The sequence below is a fragment of the Odontesthes bonariensis genome, chromosome 14, assembly GCF_027942865.1.
Source record: "Odontesthes bonariensis isolate fOdoBon6 chromosome 14, fOdoBon6.hap1, whole genome shotgun sequence".
NCBI classification, from domain to species: Eukaryota; Metazoa; Chordata; class Actinopteri; order Atheriniformes; family Atherinopsidae; genus Odontesthes; species Odontesthes bonariensis.
This window is the reverse complement of record NC_134519.1, coordinates 13,673,298-13,695,525: the sequence shown is the minus strand read 5'-3', so window position 1 is coordinate 13,695,525 and position 22,228 is coordinate 13,673,298. Positions and strand designations below refer to the sequence as shown.

Genomic DNA, 22,228 nt, shown 5'->3' with positions numbered 1-22,228 from the left:
GTGATCTGCAGGATCATCACTGCCTCCAGCTTTTCTGCTCTCCACCTTGCCCCACTCCTTCCTCCCCGCCCTTTAATCCCCCCCATTCCGTCAAATCCTGCCACTCCCAGTGATCACCCCACCCCAAAACCCCTACAAAACACTCATGCTCACTACAAACACTTGCACACCCATTAGGACTGAAAAATAAACACCTGGGCACACACAGCCCTTTGTGTATGGGACTTCAATCAAAAGTATTTTAACTCAAAATGCTTCTTCCCTACCCATATGGTGTTTGAACTGTTCAGCGCTGATATAAAGAGCTAATGAGCAGCATACCGTTCAAAGGATTTAAGGCCTGGAAGCATATTCTGATCCACATGGAAAGCAGTGATATGAAAGGGGGGAAAAAAATGACAGTAAGCAGCTCAGAAAAAAGGAATACTGCGAGTAACCATCAGCCGCAGCATCTCTGCATATTATCAAAAACACCAGTGCTGATTGCTAAACATGGTATGCATCATGCAAACTATCACTGGCATCTCTGTATGGCCAATTTATATCATGAAGCACCAAGTGTTCCTGTTTATAAAGACAGACTGAAGGATATCTCAACCAGGAAATAGAACTTCCTCTGTTCTATCAAACGCAGGGCGTCCTGCTCACAGAGTACCCATGGACAGCAGAGATGGCGCCACCCGAGATCTATTTAGAGACTGAAGAACTAAATTAAGCACCGCAACCTCAGCTCTGATAAGCCACTGCAGAAGGCAGGACACCTTGTTACGGTACTCTGCTCCAAAAATGCTCTAAAAATTAGCAATGTTTAAAAGAGCAATATGAGTTGAACTGTCCATTGCATAGATCCGTTCTCATTGTCCTTTTTCGGACATAACTCTTTGAATTATTGATTATTTAGGTTTTTAAATATTAATGGCATGTAGACAGCAAAGTGAACATGAATTATGAATTAATACAAGGCGTCGCCGACAACATTTCTTTAACTCGCACACATCTATCTCTCCTGTAAATGATTTATCCATGACATAAGAGTTCCCTCCAACAAGAAATCTGTATAAATCTTCTCATGTAATTAAAGATGTAACGCCTGATGTCTCAATGTAATCATATTTTCCTATGAAAGAAGAGATGCAGCCACGATGGATTGTGTTCATTCATCTTATGAGAGTGTAGAGCTGCTCAGAAAGATGAGAAACACCTGCTTTCTGCAGTCCTTCAGGCAGTTTGGGTTCTCCAGAGTCAGCGCTGCATCCTCCATTCCGAACTCCTCAACATGCTGCAGCTGGACAAAGGAGGGGGCTGTGAAACTGTGGCATGTTTATTACTGTCTACACTGTTACCAACAACAAATGTCTTGTATACACTAACACTATTATCCTATAATACACTGAAGTTGACATGAATATTTTGGGGCTTTCCCTCAAAACTGCAAATGCAAACGATCAGTTCTAGTTAAAACTGTTGTTCTCAAACACCAACAAGTGGACAGCTGACAACTGATTTTGCAAGCACGAGATAGCGGATTAAAAAAAAAAAAAACGAAGGAGCAGGCGATGAGATATCTTTTTGCTGAGCATCTTCTTGGTTCATTTAAAATTCATTGTTGGCACTGAGTTTCGCTTTTCTGAGTTTGGACTTCCTCAATTCCTGCTGGCCCAGTCTACTCTGCTATCATCACCCCATGAAAAGTACATCGATAAAAAATTGTAATGATTATTTTTTGAAAATGCCAAAGCATAGTCCAAAAAGCAGTGCTAATTTCTCTAGATAAATCACGCGTTGTCATCAAATTGCTGCCAGGTGTCATAATGCTTTGTGGGAAGCTTTGATTAACTGACTATCAAATTTTCTTTCCTGCAGGTCTTCTGGTTCTCTGCTGAGCCTGTGCAGACAGTTTGGTTCAAAGCCTTTTACTGCAGAAATGTATGTTTATGTCAGAGGTAAAGTGGTTTCGTTTTTTTCCTGCAGTTATAAACATTTTAAGCATATTTCTGTGACAAACTAGCAGGGACTTAGATAAAGACAACAGTGTAAATAAATGTAATGAATTACCGTTTTTCTTTCCTCTTAGTAACTGAGGAGAAAGTTTCACCTCATTTAATTTCACAAGGAAATTCTTGATTTGTTAGATTTAATTACGTTCAAATGTTTTCGGCTGAGGTACCTTTGATGCGATAGAGACATGTACTTCCATGTTATTCCTGTAGCTGTCTGTAGAACATGAAATTGCTCAAAATACAAACGGCTGAAATACATTTCACCCCCACAGCTGTAGTAAACACAAGTCACAGTCATGCTGAAACATGTGCTGCACTTGGCCAAAGAAAACCCAAGAGGAGAAAGATTACTTTTTTACACATAAAATTTACAAAGGTTTTCTGTGACGGTGCATCCGTCAGTTTGTTCTGTGTGACCACTCTCTGATCAACTCTAAACTTAAGCCGACTTCTGTGTGCCTGCAGTCATAGTTTACACGTGGACTCCAAGATGTGGAATTGCCTCACTGAAACTGAGCAGGAAGTTGTATAAATTGTGTTGTCTGGAATTTGTTGGGATTTATGTCTCATGGGGTGGGGAAAACAAACGCTAGGTCTTCATGCATTAACTCAGCAAGAGCTTTTGCTGCTTGATTTAGCTGACACTCAGGGGATGATATATGATGATATTAAATCTGAGATAACTTACAGCCAAAGCGTATTCTGGAGTATGGACCGTTAGCAAAGCAAGCAAACTCTTCACCCGACATAAACTGCCATGATTCCTGTCCACTAGACCTCCGGTGTTGTGTTCGTCTTATTAACTCCAAGTCAGTACTGGCCTATGCTGTGTATACACCTCAAACAAATCTTGCTTTTGAATTGCTTCCACATTGAAAACACTGTATATACTGTTCTGTAGTTGCCAAAAAAATAAAACCAAAACCCTCTGCTCTGGCTTTTATTGAAAGCCAGATATCTGCTCAGATACTCTTGCACTGTTCACTGAAGTTGTCACGAACTGTTGTCATTACCTTTTCAGATTAAACCACATTCCCCAAATGTGCCTCCCCTGCTTCCTCTCTAGTTAGTGGTATGCCAGACCTTTTTAATTTAAATGTAATCATTTAGCAGAGACTTTTATCCACACTCTCAAATGAGAAACAACATTTAAGTGTCAGTACACTAAGAAACCTCAGTCTATACACTGAGAGATAAATCACTATAGATCAATCTAAATGATGGAGTATAAGAAGATTACGCCACATCAGTGGGTGGGGATCTGTCTCATGACTACTATTAATGGCATTCTTTGCACCTGTACTTTACCAAATTTGGTCTCGTTTGTCTTGTTAAAGTTATCTTAAACACAACAGGAATGCTTTTTAATGAAAATCTATAGGGGCTTGGGGGAAGGAGTTGGAACCTATCCCAGTAGTCTGAGGGCAAGAGGTAGGGCTGAATTTATCACAGGGCTTTGACTCCTATTCTAAATAGCTTTAACTTCTTTCATTAAATTTTAGATCAATAAATTTTGTCCACAAGTGTTACTGATGTTAGCTAATTTATTTCAGCTTGATCGGTTTGCTAAAAAATAATGAGATTATGATAAGACAGAGTAAAAAATACCTAAGATAATACCTAGAATATTATTATTTTTCAAAGGAGGAGACAATGCAATTCTATAGATAGTTTTGCTGTTTTTAAGCTTGTTTAGTGGCTTATTCCTCAGCTAACAACACTCAAGGAATGCATTAATCCATTCCTCACTAAACGCTTAAAATTGACTGAATGCTCGTCCCTGTCATCTTGCCACTACAACTTGTCTCGTCCAACTATCGATAAAAACAGCATTTAAATTAATTGCACTATCAAACAGCTGCCGTGTGATTGGTCACACACTGAGCTGATTTGTTCTTTTGCGTGTCTTTAATAGTTTACTAAAAAGTTTAGCCAAATCGGGAAAAAAAACTACTTTTGGATACCATTGGGGTAGAATGAAGGCACAGAAGAGTGCACCAATAAGAAATCTTCTGGCTGTTAAGGCTCTGTTGGCTCGTGTATTGGTTTGTTGGTTTAGATAAGTCATCCTGTTGTAGCTTCTGCTGTAGTTTATCTTATCTAATCGGAGTGGATTAGAGGACAAACTGTTTTAACCGCTACAAGCTTGATAAGAATCGCTGTAGCCTAATGTTGGTAGCACAGCCAGCTCCCGCACATATTACAGGGCAGGGCATTGCAAGTGTGTGCTGCTCGTCTGCTTTAAACTGTTTTTAGTAATTACTAAAAAAAAAAAAAAAACTCAAAGCCTCCTTTAACTTGCAGAATGTAAAGACTTTGTTCAGGTTGAGCGTTAGTAATGTAAAATAGATATTCTGCAGGGACACCTCCTGTCATCACGGATTGATGCTGAGACATGACTGAAGATGGATCAGAATAAGACTTTTGCTAGATTTAGTAAATCTCTTGGAGGGCAAAGTTGATATGCGTTTACTTCACATTTTCTCTTTTGGTCATTCATACACTAACTTTTTTTTTTTGCAGTTTTCCTATTGGAAAGAAAAAAGACAATCAGCATGATCTGTGGTTAGTTCAAATTCTTTTCACCTCGACTGCATTTGGGTTAATGCAGGATGAGTCTAAATGCTCTGTGATGCTAAATACAGCAAATATTATTGATAAAATATATAGATTTAGGAAGTTATACAAATCACAAATCACGATGAAGCCCTCGTTAAACCTGCATGGTGGTCAGACTAAAAGCAGGCTTGTTTATGCCCACTTTTGAGAAGTTCCAGTTTTATGAGAAACAGTGTTCTGGTGTAAAATGGATGCATTTATGCATCAAACAACAACATCTCTTGAAGCTGATCTGACAATAAATTATCTGTAAATGAATCTGTACTTTATGTGAATTTAGAAATTTCACTTAAGATGATCAATTTGGCATTATCTGATGTTTTTCTAATACTCTAATACTGATGTTACTTCTAACACAACCTCTGACTTCTTTGTGTCACTCTGCTGCATGTCCATCTGCATCAGAGAGCCACCTTCAGCTAAAGGACTATTTCATGCTTACTACTGCTGTATCATTCAACTCAAATGACTTTCCCCAGGAGCAGGATGGTGTATGTGGGACTGGCTCAGCAAAACAAACAGTTTCTCTTTCTCACAATAAATAGACATGTCATCCAGTTCAATGGTGTGGTTTGTCTGTGTGTTTTTAATGGTTTTTGAAAAACAATGGAGCTTTTGCGACAAGACCAACCAAGTCTTGGCTGCTTTGATAACTCGGGATTCTGATTCGTTCGTGGTTGCTTTAGAATTTTCGTTAGCTTTGTTGGCAAAATGATGGCTACGTTGAAGAGCATTAAGAAAAAGAAAAGGCAAAGCCTTTTCTTTGATTGATTACTGGTCTGTCAAAGATTTTAAATGATAGCAGTTATGCTTCCCAGAGACTGGTGATTGTTACGCAACGTCTCTGGCCAACAGCCTTGTGGGTTGAGCTTTTGTCCCCACTGCTGTTTAGAACTGTGGAATTTGAGCAGCTGTAGAATTAATTATTTCAGAAAGGGAATCCTACAGAATGATATAGTATCATGACAATGCAGCTATATTTTTAATCTGTCACATGGTTTATTAATTGAAATCCATTCGTCAGCATCTTCAGCTTTATTCCTAATATATGTGTCACCTTCTTATTGTAATTGACATGACTATCGACATCATCTTGCACTTTTAGATTCTATTATTTATTTGTTTTAGATACAGTCTAAGTACAATCAGTCATTCACAAGAAATGATGACCATCCAAACCTCTGAAATTACGTTTATTCAGCAGTCAATATAGAGTGTTAGATAAAACATTTTGGCACAGTAGCTTGATGATAATAAGCTGTCCCGTTTCTGTGTTGTAATCTAAATAAATATACAAATCCATAATTTATTTTTCAAATAAATACAATAAAAACTACAACAAAGATGCACTGCATCTGCACCCTCCTCTTTACCTCCTCAAGAAAAAAAACCAAAAATAAAAAATACAGTGAGTTTAAAACCAAATACAGATCCTTGAGGGTGAAAAAGATGCTTGACGATTTACTTCAATAGCTACCAGGCAACGCAACAGGGAGGCATGTTCAGGGCCGATGAAAGGCTGTAGTGTGGGTTATGGGTTAGGAAAAGTTTTAGATGGGTGCAAACACAACCTCAAATTTAAATGTATACTTCATTTTTCTGCCACTGTGAAGAAAAAGAAAACATGTCACTACTTTTCACTAAAACCATTCTTCTGTTTTCCACTTGAGTTTTGCAATCAGCTAAAATCAGTGTGAGTGTAAACTTTCGCAAATTACACCCAGAGACAAGCATTAAATAGGTTATATCACCTGGAACTTGAGATGAGAGATGTTTATAAATGTGACTTTGTGAAGTCATCACGTGTGTTGATTTTGGCAATTATCTAAGGAAAAATAATTCCAGAGAATTATGGGTAATTGCAGGTTATATATGATATGGGCTTATTTTAGAAAAAAGTAGTAAAAGAAGAGTTGCTCTGTGGAGGGCAAATGGGTAAATTTTCATATGTCTATTGCTAATGTGTGATAGTGTTTGTCTTAAAGCAGGCTACACAATACCAATTTATAAAACACAATTATTTCAGGTGTGTAATAAACATGGAGCTATTAAAAAAAATGGTTTTCTTTCATTGTTAAATTCTTTTCAACAACATTCCTTTTACCAACGCATTTTCATTCCCAGCTTGTCACATTCTGCTAGTTTTTGTCAAGGACGCCTCACGTCAGTTTTCTACATGTGCTCTAAAGCTGCATCCGGTCTGTTGTCTCTCTGCAGCAGTGAGATTAAATGACAATGTGAAAGAAATGATCATATTAGTTTGACCAAAAGTAGACTTTCAAAATGTATGTAATCCCATCAGTCCAATTAAATGAAACAAAATTAAACATAGACACCAAGATCATGCAGTTGAATCACTTCTGCATGTATACTCATAAATAGACTCAAACTGGCTCTCAGCATGCTGCGTAGTTCCTATTCCATTCGAAGAAGTTGGTAAATTACAAAGAATAACCACAAGGAATGAGTCTTTTTGTAAAAACAGTAAAGCATAAGTGTATATTTAAACAACCAAATTCCCAATAATACTGCTGTCATTCTAATATTTTTCTGTTTCTTTTGTCAGATGGCTCAACATGTCAGAAACTGCAACTGAAAAGCAGCCCGTTAAGACTGAGTGTCGAGTCACTGAAAGCACTTCCAGACTGTCACTTGGCTCTAAAAATTCCTGATTTCAAAACCTCAGCATGAACAAAAAAAAAAAAAAATCAACATTTACGTACCTTAAAGAGAATGTCTGTGCACTAAATTAAGCTAGACTTACATGTAGGATAATCTCTCACATATAAGTTTTAAAGAAACTGTTCACAGTGCTGTGGTGTCAGACATACTTTTTCAACTCCTCCCCTGCATGTATACTAGGACAAGGACAGTGGTCCAATTAAGTTGCCAGGTTGAACTCTTACTGTACCTCAACTTAACTGTGCCTGTAAACGTACCGACACACTGGCTGTGCTAATGGTAAAGGCAGACTGAAAAACATCATTAGAATGAAGACGTTTGGAGGAGAGAAGGGGGCAGACACTTGACTCCCAAGCATGCTACTTGTGTTCAAGTCCAACCTTGACACAGCTGTTTTTTATTTTGAATTGGGCTTTTTCTTTTACTTCCTGCCTTTATTTTGTCTTCCTTCACAATAAAAAATACTTGGTTAAAGTTAGGCATAAAATCCCTTGGTTCCAAGGAAAATATCATGATTAAATGTTAAATTACACAAAAAAACCCAACATTTTATTCATTTATAAAGGCTTTGCTTTCCACGTTCTATGATGACACGCCCATCGACTTTGCGTTAAAAGCTTGGTAAACCTCGCATGTCAAAAAATGACGCTTTATCCCTGACAACGCGTCAGAATGTGACAAACTGGAAGTGAAAACGGGTTGCTTTTACCTGTGTAATAACACTGCAATCAGTACAATAATGCATGTAAGCAGGGAACCAGGAACACAACAAAATAGTCTGTGATAGCAACAATTCAACACATCTTTAAGTCAACATATGTTCCGGTGATGTGTCACATCTTTCCATTATTATCAGGTCACTGGACCAAACTGTCCTGTGCAGAGTTTAAGGTAAACATCGGCAATAAAAATGTATTCTATTCATAACTTCGACATTTTATCGAAGTTTTATCGAATCTTGTCAGATTTTTGTCAACTCTGTAAATTCTATGATTTGGACAAATATGGGTTTCAAGTGCAGGAACAGCAATGGACTAGTCCACCCTGACTGAACATTATGAGTCTTACATATGTACAACTTCTCAAATGTCACAAACATAATGTTGCTGCTGTTGTTACACCACAGTTTACAGTGTTACTACACAGATAGAAAATAACTTTTTGGTTTGAGCTGTCTTTTTCATTTTCTTTTGATTTAACTTGGAAACCAAACACTGCACCCGCTGGTCCATGCGATTCGGTTCCAACTTGAGGTGACAGACGCCCAAATGTCAGTCTGTCAATAAAAGGTAGCAGTGGAGCAGCCATAAACATATTCCCACTGTTTCCTCCTCTCTTTGAGTTTGTATTCCAATTCTTTCATCTTTTAAAAGAATCCATGTTTGAGTCTTCTCGCCAAAGCTGAGAGCAGCATGATAAAGTGAGAGGTACACTCCTTTGGGTCATACACACTCACAATTCTTTGCAGACACATTCTGTATCGTGTGATAGCGGTTGTCGTTACCCAAGAAGTAAAAGCCCCTGTCGAATGCAGTCGGCCTGCAGCAGGGTCCATTGCTAACTTTGTCCTTGCGACCCCTTTCCCTGAAGCCCGTCCGAACCATGTGCTCCATGGTGATGTCGTAGTTCTGCCGGTGGGCGGCACATTTACCGCTACAGTAGTGCAGCTCCACTGTCTCCTCACTCTTGTAGCCAAGACCCAGCTCACTCACTGTCAGCACCAGCTTCCTCAGAGAGCAGGGCTTAGGCCTGCGGGCTCTTTTAGTCCTTCTGGCCTGGTTCTTGCCTAGGGGCTGGCTCCACCTTCGCTTCTTGTCAAGCAAGGTTTCAACCACATGCTGAAGCTCGCCCTCCGTGAAGCTCTGGAGCATCATGGAAACTGAAAGAGAGAATAAAAACCAACCGAAGCATTAGTAAGAGCTGGCAAAGGGACAGAATATATTTTTAAGAAGAATATTCACAACAATGATAAATATCAACAGAACAGATGGTTCACTGAGATAGCATACAATGGTTGTCAGGATAATGAAAGTCAGGTGCTAACAGATTTGCAAAAGTTAGTTTCTATTTCTAATAGACAACAAACTGCTCTTATCGCCACTACCGTGGAATAAGGAATTATAATTCCATGGAGCCAATTAGGCTCATGAATGCCTGTCGATGAGGCCAGACAAGGAGAAAAGTATATGCTATACATCCTCATCTCTTGGAAATTATAATGCTCTCACGGAGAGCTTGTGATCTATGAGGTGTTAATTGAAAGACATTAAAACCCGCTCTATAAACAACAGAGTCAGGAGCTAAGTGTTCTCTGTGGAATCTGACAACCCTTTTCACATGACACCTTATCTCCAAGCCACATAGAAGGAAGAAAGAAACGGTTAATCTTACAGTCTGACAAGAGCGTGTTCATGTTGCCGTCTGTTGAGCGAATCTTCCGATGAGGACCTCCTGTCTGCTGGGATAGCACTCTTGAATCCGCTGAAGAGGATAATGATGTCCTGGATGTTGACTCTGGTGACGAAGACGGTCTCAGTGAGAGTGAGGATGTGTTTGGATGTTTTGTCTTGAGTTTGAACTGTCCGATCGTGGCCATGTTTCTAATTAGGATGGTGGACAGAGCTGCACCACAGAGCATGAAGGCAAAGGTAGCACCTTTCCATAACTTCATCTTAGAATGTGGAGGAGCATTGAAACTCTGTGGAGTGAGGCAAAAATGAACAAACGTCAGAAGTGTTTAAACATTCACACCTTCAATCATGGAAACCATCCTCTCAGCTTGTCACAATAAAGCAGGCAGAACGATTCTGTAATTGTTAATCTTTTGTGCCGTCACATTTCTTTGACCTTGCCTTAAAGTAAAGGGCTTTTGCTTTACCGCCAGTTTCCTTTTTTTCTTTCTGCTGTCAGCTCATTTCCTCTCTGAGTGGGTTCGTGATCCCTGTGCCCAACATCCCTCGCTGACACCTGAGAATGCTGTGTGTGTTTAAGGTTGTGCTGGTGCAGCCTGCAGAGGACAGAAGCATGACTGCCGTTTCATGTTTTAACCGACTGGATGAGTCTTTCACCCTCTCACTGATAGACAGCTGCTGAAAAAGGCTGACACCTATGTGTCATGATAATAGGAACACGTTTTCCTCATCTTCTTCTTTTTTTTTTTGCAGAATGAATGTGCTTTCAAAGAGGGAAAATTCATTCCTGCTTTGACAGGAATCTCCTAACCACACCTATTTGCAATCTAAAGTACGATGAGGCCTCAGTGTACACGTGTGCTTCTACATCCCTTTACATTAGCCCTTCCCTCTTTATAGGCATGGCAACACTGTGGCCACAACTACTCATTCAGAGGACTCATGCCTCATGTTTGCAGCTGGTATTTGAGAAGATTTTTTCAAAGCTTACTTTCTTTGTATTTTTCATATCATGTCACCAGTGAGTAAAACATTCCCCTGGAGCCGGAAATTGTACACTGGCAGTGACTAACGGCAAATCCAGACCAGTATCACAAAGTGCTTTGCCAGACTGGACTCTGAAGTGCAGACATACAGACTAGTGGACTGTTTACAGTGAGACAGAGTGTCACATATTTTTGTCTGGTTTATTGTAGAAACAAAAATCTCACATGAATATTTTCTGTAACTCTCCCACTCCTGTAGATCACCTAACTATAACAGTTTGTAAAAAATAGTCAAAAGTGGGAACAATTTCTCATGGGTTTAACGGTTTCCAGTGGAGTAAGGTAAACAAAAAAAAGAGAAACTATAGGCAAATTATGGTTCCCACAAAATCTGAGTGTTTTGGACGCCGCTGAGGGAAAATACAAACAAACTGCACAAATGAGTTGCAGTGGTATAAACAGCATATAAACAGGTATAACCGGTCCAGTCAGTTAAAGCTTGACTCATCACTCATAATTCCATATGGGTTTGACGTGGTGGGAGTCTCTGCACAATAGCATTCATTTGAAAGTCAAACACATCACCTAACAACCTCTTTGACGCACAGTGTAAGTAAACCAAATGTGGAACCACGACCCGGCTATATGTCTGTTGTTAGTTCTTAGTGTTGTGTTTAGCACTCAGAAATTTCACTCTGTTTCTGTTGGTTCAACACCAACTGCTCACACCAGAAATCGTGCTGCTGACATTCTAAATGTGATAAATTCTCAATATTAAAAGAGTCAGTGCACAATGATATATGAGAGGATGAGATCATTGTTTTCTTATCTCATTAATAGGTCAGTTTGGGACATTTACTCATCCTCGAAGTTAGCCCTTTCAGACGGCTGCAATGCGTCAGTGTCGTCAGCTTGTTAGCTCTGTGGTTCATCTTGATAAAACAATTAACTCATCAGGAACAGATGAGGCCTCCAGTGTCTCAGTGGCTGACACTGGACGAAGCTGGGTCGTCAAACACCGATCTCATGCCCCTGAAGACACTTTGATTGTCATAATTGCTCCACTCAGAAACGCATTAGTCACATCTGCAGTCGATTGGCAGCAATGAAAGTGCCAGGGAGCATTCTGCAGCTTGTTCTGATGGTCACGGAAGATTAATTCCCCATGGAAATTTAATATCTACCTCTAGCCTCTGCTGTTGTGAACATAAATAAACAGATATTGATAGGGACAAGGGGCACTTGTGTTTTCTTTGGAAAGCAATGGAAATACATGAGGAGAAGCGCTGCTGTTTTACAGTAAACAGAGAAGAGCAGCAAAGCAGAAGGTATAGTGGAAACCCAGAGGTTTTCCAGCAGAAGGAAAACCCATCCTCAAGCACAGACATAAAAGCACAGATGAGTTGCAAAGACAACTAAACCAGCTCGCACACATCCTCAACATGTCTGGCAATTACAAAAGCACCATGCAGTGATGTGCCCGTGCACGCTCCTGTGTATAGAGATGAAGGCCGGTTGAATGCATTTGGCCAAAATTGTTTGTAATAGAAGAGTTGAGTGCAGGCTCCAAAGTCTTTATTTGGAAATTGTGTTCCGATGGAGCATACGATTGACTATTATAGCACACCTGATGTTTGTTGTCCGGCATAGTTCACCTGGAGGGCTACTGACAAAGAGGAAGCAGCCCGAGCAGGTCATCAACATGTTTGAGGTGAACCATGAAAGTGAATTATTTAGCCAAGAATTCCAGAGTCTGTCAAAGCCATTCCTGAGACATTACGTATGCTGCAACACATGCAGCGTGCAGTTAGAGCCTTCTCCGCAACCATCAACCGAGCTGTTGTTCCGACTCAAAGATCGCATTATCTCACATGATACAATAAAATGTATGTGTTTTGAGGAATAATTGGGTCAGTGGACATGGTGCTACTAAGCCGGCAGTAATGTAATTACAGCAACATGGCACTCGTGTCATCCCATCCCTCCGGTGCCAGAGGGAGACACTCAACAGAGCACTATAGCCCATGGAAGATGAACTAGAGATCTGTCAAGATGGGGATAACGGGCGTCTTTGGTTAACACTTCTGAATGAAGGCAGCAGACAGGGGGCTTTCTTGTGAGCTTGCTTGGATCTCGACCAATGTGGAATGACAGCAGCGAGAGAGGATCACAGAAAGACATGAATGAAGCCCTTCTTTGTGCTGGAAAAAAAGCAGATACAAACTTTTATGTTCCTTCACTCTGTAGCATTTGTTCCTATATATACCCTAAATACAGACTGTTCTGTTTCCCTCTCTGTCTCACCGTGACTCACACATACCATAAACACACACATACAGGAATTGCGTGTTTTCACTTTTCCCAAATCATCTGACACATTCGTGTTTAGATAAACTTTCCAACCTTCCATTGTTGGCCAGAAAGCCTCTCTATTTCCGTGCTCCAATAGCACCCCTCCCTGACTAGCCATCTTTCATAATAACTCTACTTTTTGATATCAAGAAATCTTCACAGGTCAAAGTCTGTTTGCCATTGCACAACCAAAGGCCTCTACCTACACAACATTAGTGTCACGCTGTGTGTTTGAGCTCTGCTCTATGTGCCCGGCTGTCTCTGCATTAGACTGAACCCACCCCATGAGTAACTGCACTGAAAAGATAACAGCAGCACAACAAATAGCGGGAGAGGCACCTACTGTGTTGTTGCAAGAAAACAGCGTACTTTATGGAGTCCTAGAAAGGCCCTGTCTTGTCTTTTCCCTCTTAAGAGAGCATCGGGAGGCCTAGGGGCAGCTAGAGAGCGCTTGGAGAAGGTAATAGGGGACATATTCCAAAGATCAGGGCGAGATTAGCACTAATGCGTCCTGGGTTTATCTGCAGTCACGTGGATAAACACCTGGCTGCAGTGTTGGTGGCAGAGCTCAGGTCCTGCCGTCTGTGTGTGTGTGTGTGTGTGTGCGTGTGTGGTGTGTGTGTCAGTGTTAATCCATCTGACACCTCAAACTCAAGGGTTAGACCAGCATGTAGAGTCCACATAGAGAGAGAACAGGCGCTACCTCCTCTAAAACCTGCCCTGTCCTCAGAATGAAGGAGCAAAGCGTCAATCTCAGTGAGTTGGATTTGTTGTGTTGGCACCAAAAGGTTGTAAAATAAAGTGGATGAGCTGAGCCCAGATTGGTTGTTCTAAATGCAGCCTCTGTTCTAATGCAACTAAAAAGACTGTAATTTTTCTGGGCAGCCACATAAATTGGCTCAAGCTCTGTCACTCAGTAACCAAACGATAATTAAAACAAGGCTGTTTGTTTGTGAGAAAGCTGTTGTTGATTATTGAGAAAAAAGATCTCTGGATAATGCCAGAAATCCTTTTTACAAACATTCCACAAATTCTAAACTTGATTCATTTTTCCTTTCAGTCTGCTGCGTGAGTAAGTATCTTAAAAAAGCTTCAAATTTTATTTTGAAAGGGTCTCTATCACATCCCTGGGATTAATCCAGATTAATCCAATGACACAACGGCTCTTCAAGGAATGGCCCAATTCAAACTTGTTGCTGTTCAGGTGGCGTTGATTTAGTGTAAGGTGAACATACATTTATAGACGCAGATTTGACACTCGATTGTTATGGGGACTATTCATTGTCATATAGTTCTGATGGCACATTTAATTAGCCCATTTAACACACATGATGGTTGGCAAGAAAACACAATCTTGCCCTCATCAATATTTGTGTGTGCAAGATTTATGTTGCTTGGACACTTTCTAAAGAAGTCTATGAGCTGTTATTCTGGCGGTTAATCTGTCTATCCCAGATCCTCTTTTAGCACAACAGCATCGCCTTTAAACCTATGTTAAACATGTCGATGCTTCTGTTTCAAAAGGTTGGCGGCCATCTGACACCCACTGAATACCACTTTGAAATGTGAGCAAGCACAAGCAAGCACAAATATCTGAAATATGAGAGTTTTTACCTCAGTTACATCCTTTGCTTTCTAAATCTTTGTCATTTTTATGCAGTGTTTTGTCCCCCCCCCCCATAAAAACACATGGGAAAAAAAAGAGGAAAAACACTGATCACAAAATAAGGAGCGATGCTTCAGCTGTGACTTCAGCTTTAGTCATAACCAGATTTGGCAGGTTATGAAAGTTGAAAGACTCAATTGACTTTAGGCTTAACCTCGATCCGGCCTCTCGGGACACAGCTAGATACAGTATAATCTCTTCGTATGATATAGGCTTAGTGCAAAGGGGATCATCACTTCAGTAAAATGCTCACAGTGAGTATTATCAAGTTTGCTCCTCTCACATCTCCAATTTATTGTGATCCTGATCCGCCTAATCATGTAAACTGTTAAAGGTCCATCTCCATGAGATAAAGGAAAAAAAAAACAATCCTAGAAAGAATGGAATCTGAGAAAAAATATTGTTTTATAAGTGGAGCAACTTCTGGTAAAGAAAACCAAGAGTATTTAGAGAGAAATTGTGCATGAAAATTAGGCGAACCACCACACTGAAAGAGTCACAGGAAAAGAAAATACCACACAGACAATTAACTTGTCAGTGTGATGAGGGCAAAAGAATTGTACTGCTAATTTATTTTTTTGTTTTAGTTCCAATATGGTGGCATTTCCCCTTGTAAACAGTGGTAACCGCTCTGCAAACATTTCGTGCAAGGCTGCGTTGCACTACTGTCATGCGGTTCCATATTGGGCTGCTTGTTGATACAGATAATCCAACGTGTGTTTTCTGTCACTCAAGCACTTAGCGAGGCATCTCTGTCCGCAGCACACTGCAGCACCTAACGCCTTCCCACATAAGCTGCCACCTTAAACCAACAAAAGAAGATGCTCTGTCCTTACCGTTCGGCCGGCTAATCCAGACTTAGCTGCGTGGCGTCGTCTTCAGCTGACCTCAGACAAGTGCTGGCTGGGTAAGTCCATCATCATCACAGGCGAGGAGTGAGGGGAAGACTCCTGCTAATTCCCATAAAATAATCACCACTCCTTGCCCCGCAAGTACGGGAGGTGTCTTGACTTGATTCAGTTCCAGGATACCTTATTCTTTTGTTATGTTTTCCTTTCCATAGAACTGTTTTAGGTTGCAAAAATCAGAATCAACATTACGCTGAATGTAAGCAAGCGCTTTGCGGCACTCAGCTTGATCCATTCAAAAAAAGGTGAGGTGGATGACTTGGCCTCAGTTCAAAAAACTCCTGGACACATGCTTCTCCCTACAGAACCCCTGGTCTTCTATTTCGCACAAACTTTAACCTAAAACAGAAGAACAGAGCACAGTTGAGGTACAGTGGCATGCAATAGACAGATCCCACAGATGCTTTAACTTTTATCCCATCTGTTGTGAAACTCACTTCCCCTCAGAGCTCAGAGCACTTTATCTCCACAGAAGCAGCACTGATGGAAGGACAATGTATATCTCCTTACCCTCTTTCCAGCAGCAGGTCTTCTCTTCAGTTCCAGGGAGGGGAACTCTGGGTCGATAGGATGGGTTAGGGTGAGGAGGGAGAACGTGGTTGCCGTAAGTGGAGCACAGAGCTTCTTTCTGATGCCTCTGCCTGCCTCCCCCCTCAACTGTTGCTCCTCCTCCATAGTTGTGCTTGTGGGCCGAGTCGGATTACTCCTGATATGTTAATCTTCCTGGCTGTAACTCCAGGAGCACCAAAGGATGCTTTGCCCTGAGCAACAGCTTACATTCACCTTCTGCCGCAAGAGAGTCAGCCATCTTAAGCAGGCAATTGGTAATAGCCTCAATTGGGCAGATCAACGCCCTTAAAAGTGGTCTGTTAAAGCAAGCGTCCTCCAATATTTTAAGGGGAATTAAGAATATTCACAATTGGTTTAAAAGGTGCTAAGACAATATCAAACCCATTTAGATAGAATCATCATGGCAGAGGTATTTTATGATTCAAGTTACCGTTACCCGGAGATAAAAACAAGGGTGTTGTTAAAGATCTCCCATTCTCCTCCAATATAAAACATTGTTTTAGCTCTTGAGCCCTCAAGCAGCAAATGAGGAGCAGATGGTTGTGCTTTTGGAAGGTATCAGGCACTCCAGACTGCAATCTAAATAAATACCCTGTCCCCGGAGGAAAAGCGTCAGGTGTGTGGGGTCAGTAATGTATAAACACAGACCAACCAGTTTAGAGATGAGTGAACCAATGCAAGAGACAGCGAGAGAGAGGGGGGTGGGCAAAGCCATACAGGTGCTGTTTAGGAGCATAAACCCGCTAAATAAATCTACACTGTTGATCCAAACAAAGCCAAAGGTCCAGAATTTCATCTGGAGCCAAAGATGGTGAAATAAAAGAGCAAAATGAAAAGTAAGCCAGCACTACAGCAGGAAGCAAATCCTTTGCTAACAAATATCTCATTCTAACATGACTCATTCTGACATTCTTGGGCCAGTTTGTAAACAAATCGTGCTTTGAAAAGTTACACCAGGGAAGCAGAGATGTGGTTCATTACTAACTTTCTAGGACTTTAAATTCTTTTCGTGTTGAGTTGGAGCAAACCAAAGGAATTTTATGCCATCCCAATAAATGTGTGGTAACAGCCTGGTTCCTCTTATAGCCTATGATGGACCAACATTCAAATCAAAAGAAGATTCCTCATATTTTTCATACCAAGAATATTTTGGGGGGATTCAGCAAGTGCAAAATCACATGAGAATATGAGAATAAATAACATATTTGACAATATTGCCACATTATAGGTCAGAGAAGTACAAGTGAATGCATAATGACTTCCAGTTTGCAGAAGAGATTTTTTTTTTTCTAGCCATGAAAAAGATCAATCAGTGCAGAAACATTTCCTGACATCAGGCAGGAACATTTCTTCTCTATACATATTGTTCACAGATGTGTAGTTTTCATAGCCCAGCCTTTGCTGTATTTAAAGTCCAACAGCTGTTAATTGCTAAATCAAGTCAAAGACAGTACAAGTCAAACACTTGATGTGTATACAATGAAAGCTCTCACTCAACAGCTAAGATTACATTAGTCACAAAGACACCAGGAGATCTGAACACACACACACACACACACACACACACACACACACACACACACACACACACACACATAAAAGAAAGAAAACAACAAAGTATGTTTCCAATCCTGATATGATTGAATCCCATACACACACTGGGTGTGGATAAATGAAGAAACACATACTGTTTAGGTTTGGGCAAGATTTTAAGGAAGCCCTCAATCAGTAACACTATAAACAGACCATTCCAGTTGAGGTGTCATTAGAATGGCTGAAAATAAGGCACAAATGTTGCTGCTCTGCTTGTCTTGCACAATATGCGGTTTGATAATTGGACAAGTAGCCTATCCCTAGCCAAACGTCATATCAGTAAGTGGAAAGCTACTTTTTAAAGAACCCAAGTCTAAACAGGCATTTATGAAAAAGATGCAGAGACAATGAGGGCTTTTTTCTGAGCATTTTCATGTTGAAAGCCAATCCTTTTTTGTCTGAGAAAGTGGCAACACGGTAAATCCATCCAGGCCAAAGAACAAATATACAGTGCAATTTGCAACTGTGACCAGACTAGCTGAGGTCTCAGGGGTGCAGAGGACACTCGTGTTTCAAAAGAAGCTTGTGTGACTGAGTGACACTTTTACTTCAACTCCTGAACACCTCGCCTTTGGATACAGTTTGTTCTTACACCTTATTAGCATTGTAGTCAGTTCACAAGCTTTCACTGTATTTACTTCCTGCGCAACTAGACTACACAGCTTGATAAACTGAACAAAGTGTTAAGAATTAGTCCTGTGAGCACAGATAAATGCTGCCCTCATCTGACAGTGGTACATAACTACATTCTACTATGACAATACACACTCTCATTAACAGATTTTTAGTTGTGTAAACAAAAGTTTTCATTTTTAATTTTTCATCAGCTTTTACATTTTTTAAGCAAAGCCTTGTCTCATAAATTTACCAATGCTGCTCCATCCAAATGAGTTGGATCTCTTTTGTGTGGCATGAAAACCCTTGGTGCCATCAGGGCCGAAGGGTTGACGCAGCACTCTTTGTGTTATACAGGGTGCATTCAGGTGGGTAGCCATCTTTGGGTTTACTGCACTGGCTGCAGATTTGCGCCTGAGTACCCATGGGCTCTGAGAACTCTCTTTATTACAGTCTCCAGAGCACAAGCTTACCCTGCTGAATGTGACACCATGTTTGGAGGAATCCAAGTGGACTTGAGACTGAGATGGGTCTGGAGTTTTTTTAGAAAACCTAACCGTTGAGGGAGGTTTCTGCTGGACTAAGTCCTCAGAGAAAACAAGTGGATTTTCCTTAGAGTGTGTGTCTTCCACTGATTGGTCCATGTTTTCTTCCTCCAATGGCTCATACTTAGGGAAGATGTGCATTGACTGGCATCCCAAAGGCACCACACACAAGCCTCTTACATTAGAATTCTCCTCTTCTGCTCTCAGGGCATTGTAAGCCCTACGAACCGCCTCTAGATTATCAAACTTCACCACTGCGCACAAATGTTGACCAAGCTCTTTGTGGCGTTTGGTATAGCATTGCAGCTCTTTGGGAATTTCTTCTCCAGGTTGCAGGACACTGACTGAGGTAAAACTGCTGGAAGTACCCAAGCTTTGGAGGACCCTCAGTAAGAGTGAAGGACACTTGGGGCCTTGTACTGCTCCGTCTTCTACACTCTGCTCCTCAGAAGCTTTCCAGACAAGAAGAAGCCGGCTGGTGGGTGAACACAGCAGCCATTTGGGAAGTGGCTCTTTGCGCCTCACTTTGGTGCACTCATCATTCACCTCCAGAAGGTCTGAACACTCTGCAGCTGCCAGAGTCATGTACCAGTTTGTGGTCAGGGCCTTTATCTGTGGCAAACATTGGTAAACTCAGGTTTGTTCACACTTGACTGGATTGTTTTCATTCAAATTGTTGCAATGTAAAGGCCACAGAAAGCACACAAACAAGGAAACATTATTTACCTTTTTCAAACAGGTGAGAAGCTTAAGGCTAACGTAACCTTTCTTGCTCTTCTGCACATGTTTGAGCAGAAATCCGTCCTCTGCCAAGTGAGTGTCGGAGAACATTTCCTCCAACAGGGTTTTAATCTTCAAGCAGAGCAGCTCACCTTCGCGGTCCTCTTCATCTTGGGTGGATTGTGCACCATTTCTATGACAAATGACCCAGCATAATGGTAACACTCAAAACAGAGCAATGTAAATTGTTCAAGATTTAGTTTTTTAAATTTCCTTACCCATTCGGATTACTCATGGTATCTCTGGTGAGAACAAGACACTAAGTTGTGTAGCTGTTTCTGGATGTTTCCTGCTGTAGTAAGAACGGATGTTCTTTAAAACCAGTTGACTAGAAATAGTTAATACAACTGGAAAGGAGCACAACAATGCACATAGAAACTGTTCATACAACCACAGTGATGTCAGTTGCTCTTGTGGAATCCAAAACAATATTTTGTAAAATGCCACAATCAAAATTCCACCCAACACAATGCAGCTCCACCAACAACAGGAGCTTGCATTCAAAACAATTTTCTCTGCTGTATCAGAGCTTCATGTAGGCATACAATTACTAAATATTATTAGCACTAAAACTAAGCTCCACTCTGCACAGCACAGATAACAGCAATGTGTCAACACAAAAGAACTGTGACACCATTATGGGTGCGAATTTCTGCAGTGCAGTTTAGAGCTAAGAGCACAATGAAATCAGAAGAAATATGATACTGCTTCACTCCCACATACAAAAGAGTGGATGTAGCAGCATTTAGCGGTAAGACAGCAACAAAACCTGTCATTTAAATCCTTTTTCTGATCTTCTGTCTTGAGATAATTCGTTCTCATCCTCAATTCCATCACTTACACACATGGTTTGTTTCCATTTTTTTGTCAACATCCTTTCCATATGTTTAATAAGTGTATGATAAAAGGCTCTTAAGTGAGATAAGCAGCAAATGATTCATTACTCTGTGTTGGTTTCTGTTGAGAGGGACATGTTACTGAGAGGAGTAGATGATGACGATTGAGTATGAGCACACACACACACCCACACAGACGCACATGTTGATAGAGCACAGAGGGGGAAAAAAAAAAGAGTCAAACTTAAATGAAACTGAAATACAGTCATACCAAGGAGAGAAAGCACACTTTAGGTTTTACTTATCAGGTCACAATTAAACTAATCAGGTCCCTACAAGCCCATAAAATGGTATAGATATAACCTCAGGTGAACAACAAGGCTTATTACAATGTGTCATCATTTATTCAACAAAAATCAAGCCAAAATGCAGAAGCAGTGTGGGAAAAAAACTAGTGTATCAAAAAGTACACACTTACAGCTTGTATTTGAATATCAGCACCTGCTGCCTCTTATCCTCTTAGTAAGAAGCAGCAGGTGCTTCTAGTCAAATGCACTTGATTAATTGGTCATCACCAAGCGTGAGCACCTATTTTAAAGGAGTTTTGGCAGTTTGCTTGTTTGTAGTATTCAGGAGTTCAGGAGAAAAGACATCAACAATGATCTTAAAGAAGCAATGATTGCTGCACATAAATCGGGGGGGGGTTAAAAGTTATTTTTCAAACAACTTGAGTCTAACATTCGACAATTACAAAGATCAACAAGTAGGAAATAAAATCGAGACAGTTGCCAATATTCGCAGGAGTGGACCTGCCGACAAGTTCACTCCAAAGGCAGACTACAAGGATAAGCAAATTAAAAAAAACAAAAAAAAAAACAAGGGATACATCTCAGACCCAACAGGCCTCAGTTAGCATGTTAAATGTTAAAGTTCATGACAGAAAAAGACTGAGATGGTATGGCTTGTTTAAAAGGGTTGCAGGATAAAGCTTCTTCTCTCTAGAAAGAACAGAACAATGTCCTTTGAACAGACCAAAGTGGAGATGTTTGGTCATAATGGACAGCAGCATGTATTGTGAAAAACAAGCCCAACATATCAGCACAAGCACTCCATACTTCAAGCATGGTGGTGAAGGGGTGATGACTTTGACTTTTTTTGGAGCCACGGGTCTTGAGCCCCATACAATAATAAAGTCCTCTATGAACTACCTATATGTTCTTAAGTCGAATGTGCGGTCATCTGTCAGACAGTTAAATCTTAGCTAAAGCTTGGTCATAAAAGAGAACAATGATCCTGAGCAGAAAAAAAGAAAAGACTTAAGGTTTTGTAATGGTCCAGTCAAAATCCATACCTCAACCTGACTGTAATGCTGTGTTGGAGCAATAAGAGAGCTGTGCATAAATATATGCCAAAAAACCTCAAGGAACCTAAGCAAGGTTGTAGAAAAGAGTGGGTGAATATTGTCCACAACAATGTGAGATTGATAATATCATATAGGATATGATTACTGCAAAGTATTTTCTGATGAACTTGGTTAAACAAGCTAATGAAACATGGGGTGTACTTAGTCTCTCCACACTCTGCCTCTGTATTTTTGGATGTGTTGAGCAATGAAATAAGGTTTACCGTTTTCCCCATTACTGCATTTGCGATTAAAACGAGTTT

At 40.5% G+C, this 22,228-nt stretch overlaps 2 protein-coding genes across 2 annotated transcripts; both read right to left on the bottom strand.

The window, feature by feature from the left end:
• Positions 1-5,754: 5,754 nt before the first annotated feature.
• Positions 5,755-16,227, bottom strand: LOC142398258 (uncharacterized). Its single transcript, XM_075482223.1, has 4 exons — positions 16,135-16,227; positions 15,553-15,963; positions 9,693-9,999; positions 5,755-9,180 (listed from the first exon to the last, which is right to left on the bottom strand). The coding sequence occupies exons 3-4, from the start codon at positions 9,970-9,972 to the stop codon at positions 8,744-8,746; spliced, it is 717 nt and encodes a 238-aa protein (XP_075338338.1). The 5' UTR covers positions 9,973-9,999; positions 15,553-15,963; positions 16,135-16,227; the 3' UTR covers positions 5,755-8,743.
• A 2,399-nt stretch (positions 16,228-18,626) lies between these two features.
• Positions 18,627-19,962, bottom strand: LOC142398975 (la-related protein 6-like). The gene is made up of 3 exons (XM_075483276.1): positions 19,946-19,962; positions 19,674-19,860; positions 18,627-19,559 (listed from the first exon to the last, which is right to left on the bottom strand). The coding sequence occupies exons 1-3, from the start codon at positions 19,960-19,962 to the stop codon at positions 18,627-18,629; spliced, it is 1,137 nt and encodes a 378-aa protein (XP_075339391.1).
• Positions 19,963-22,228: the final 2,266 nt, after the last annotated feature.

Excerpts from the sequence above, each read along its gene's own strand:
- LOC142398258 (XM_075482223.1), bottom strand. The coding sequence starts at position 9,972 with ATGAAGTTATGGAAAGGTGCTACCTTTGCCTTCATGCTCTGTGGTGCA. Across the intron at positions 9,181-9,692 it reads GAACACGCTCTTGTCAGACT|TTTCCATGATGCTCCAGAGC; the intron begins GTAAGATTAACC and ends TCTCTCTTTCAG.
- LOC142398975 (XM_075483276.1), bottom strand. Across the intron at positions 19,560-19,673 it reads TTCTCACCTGTTTGAAAAAG|ATAAAGGCCCTGACCACAAA; the intron begins GTAAATAATGTT and ends TGTTTGCCACAG.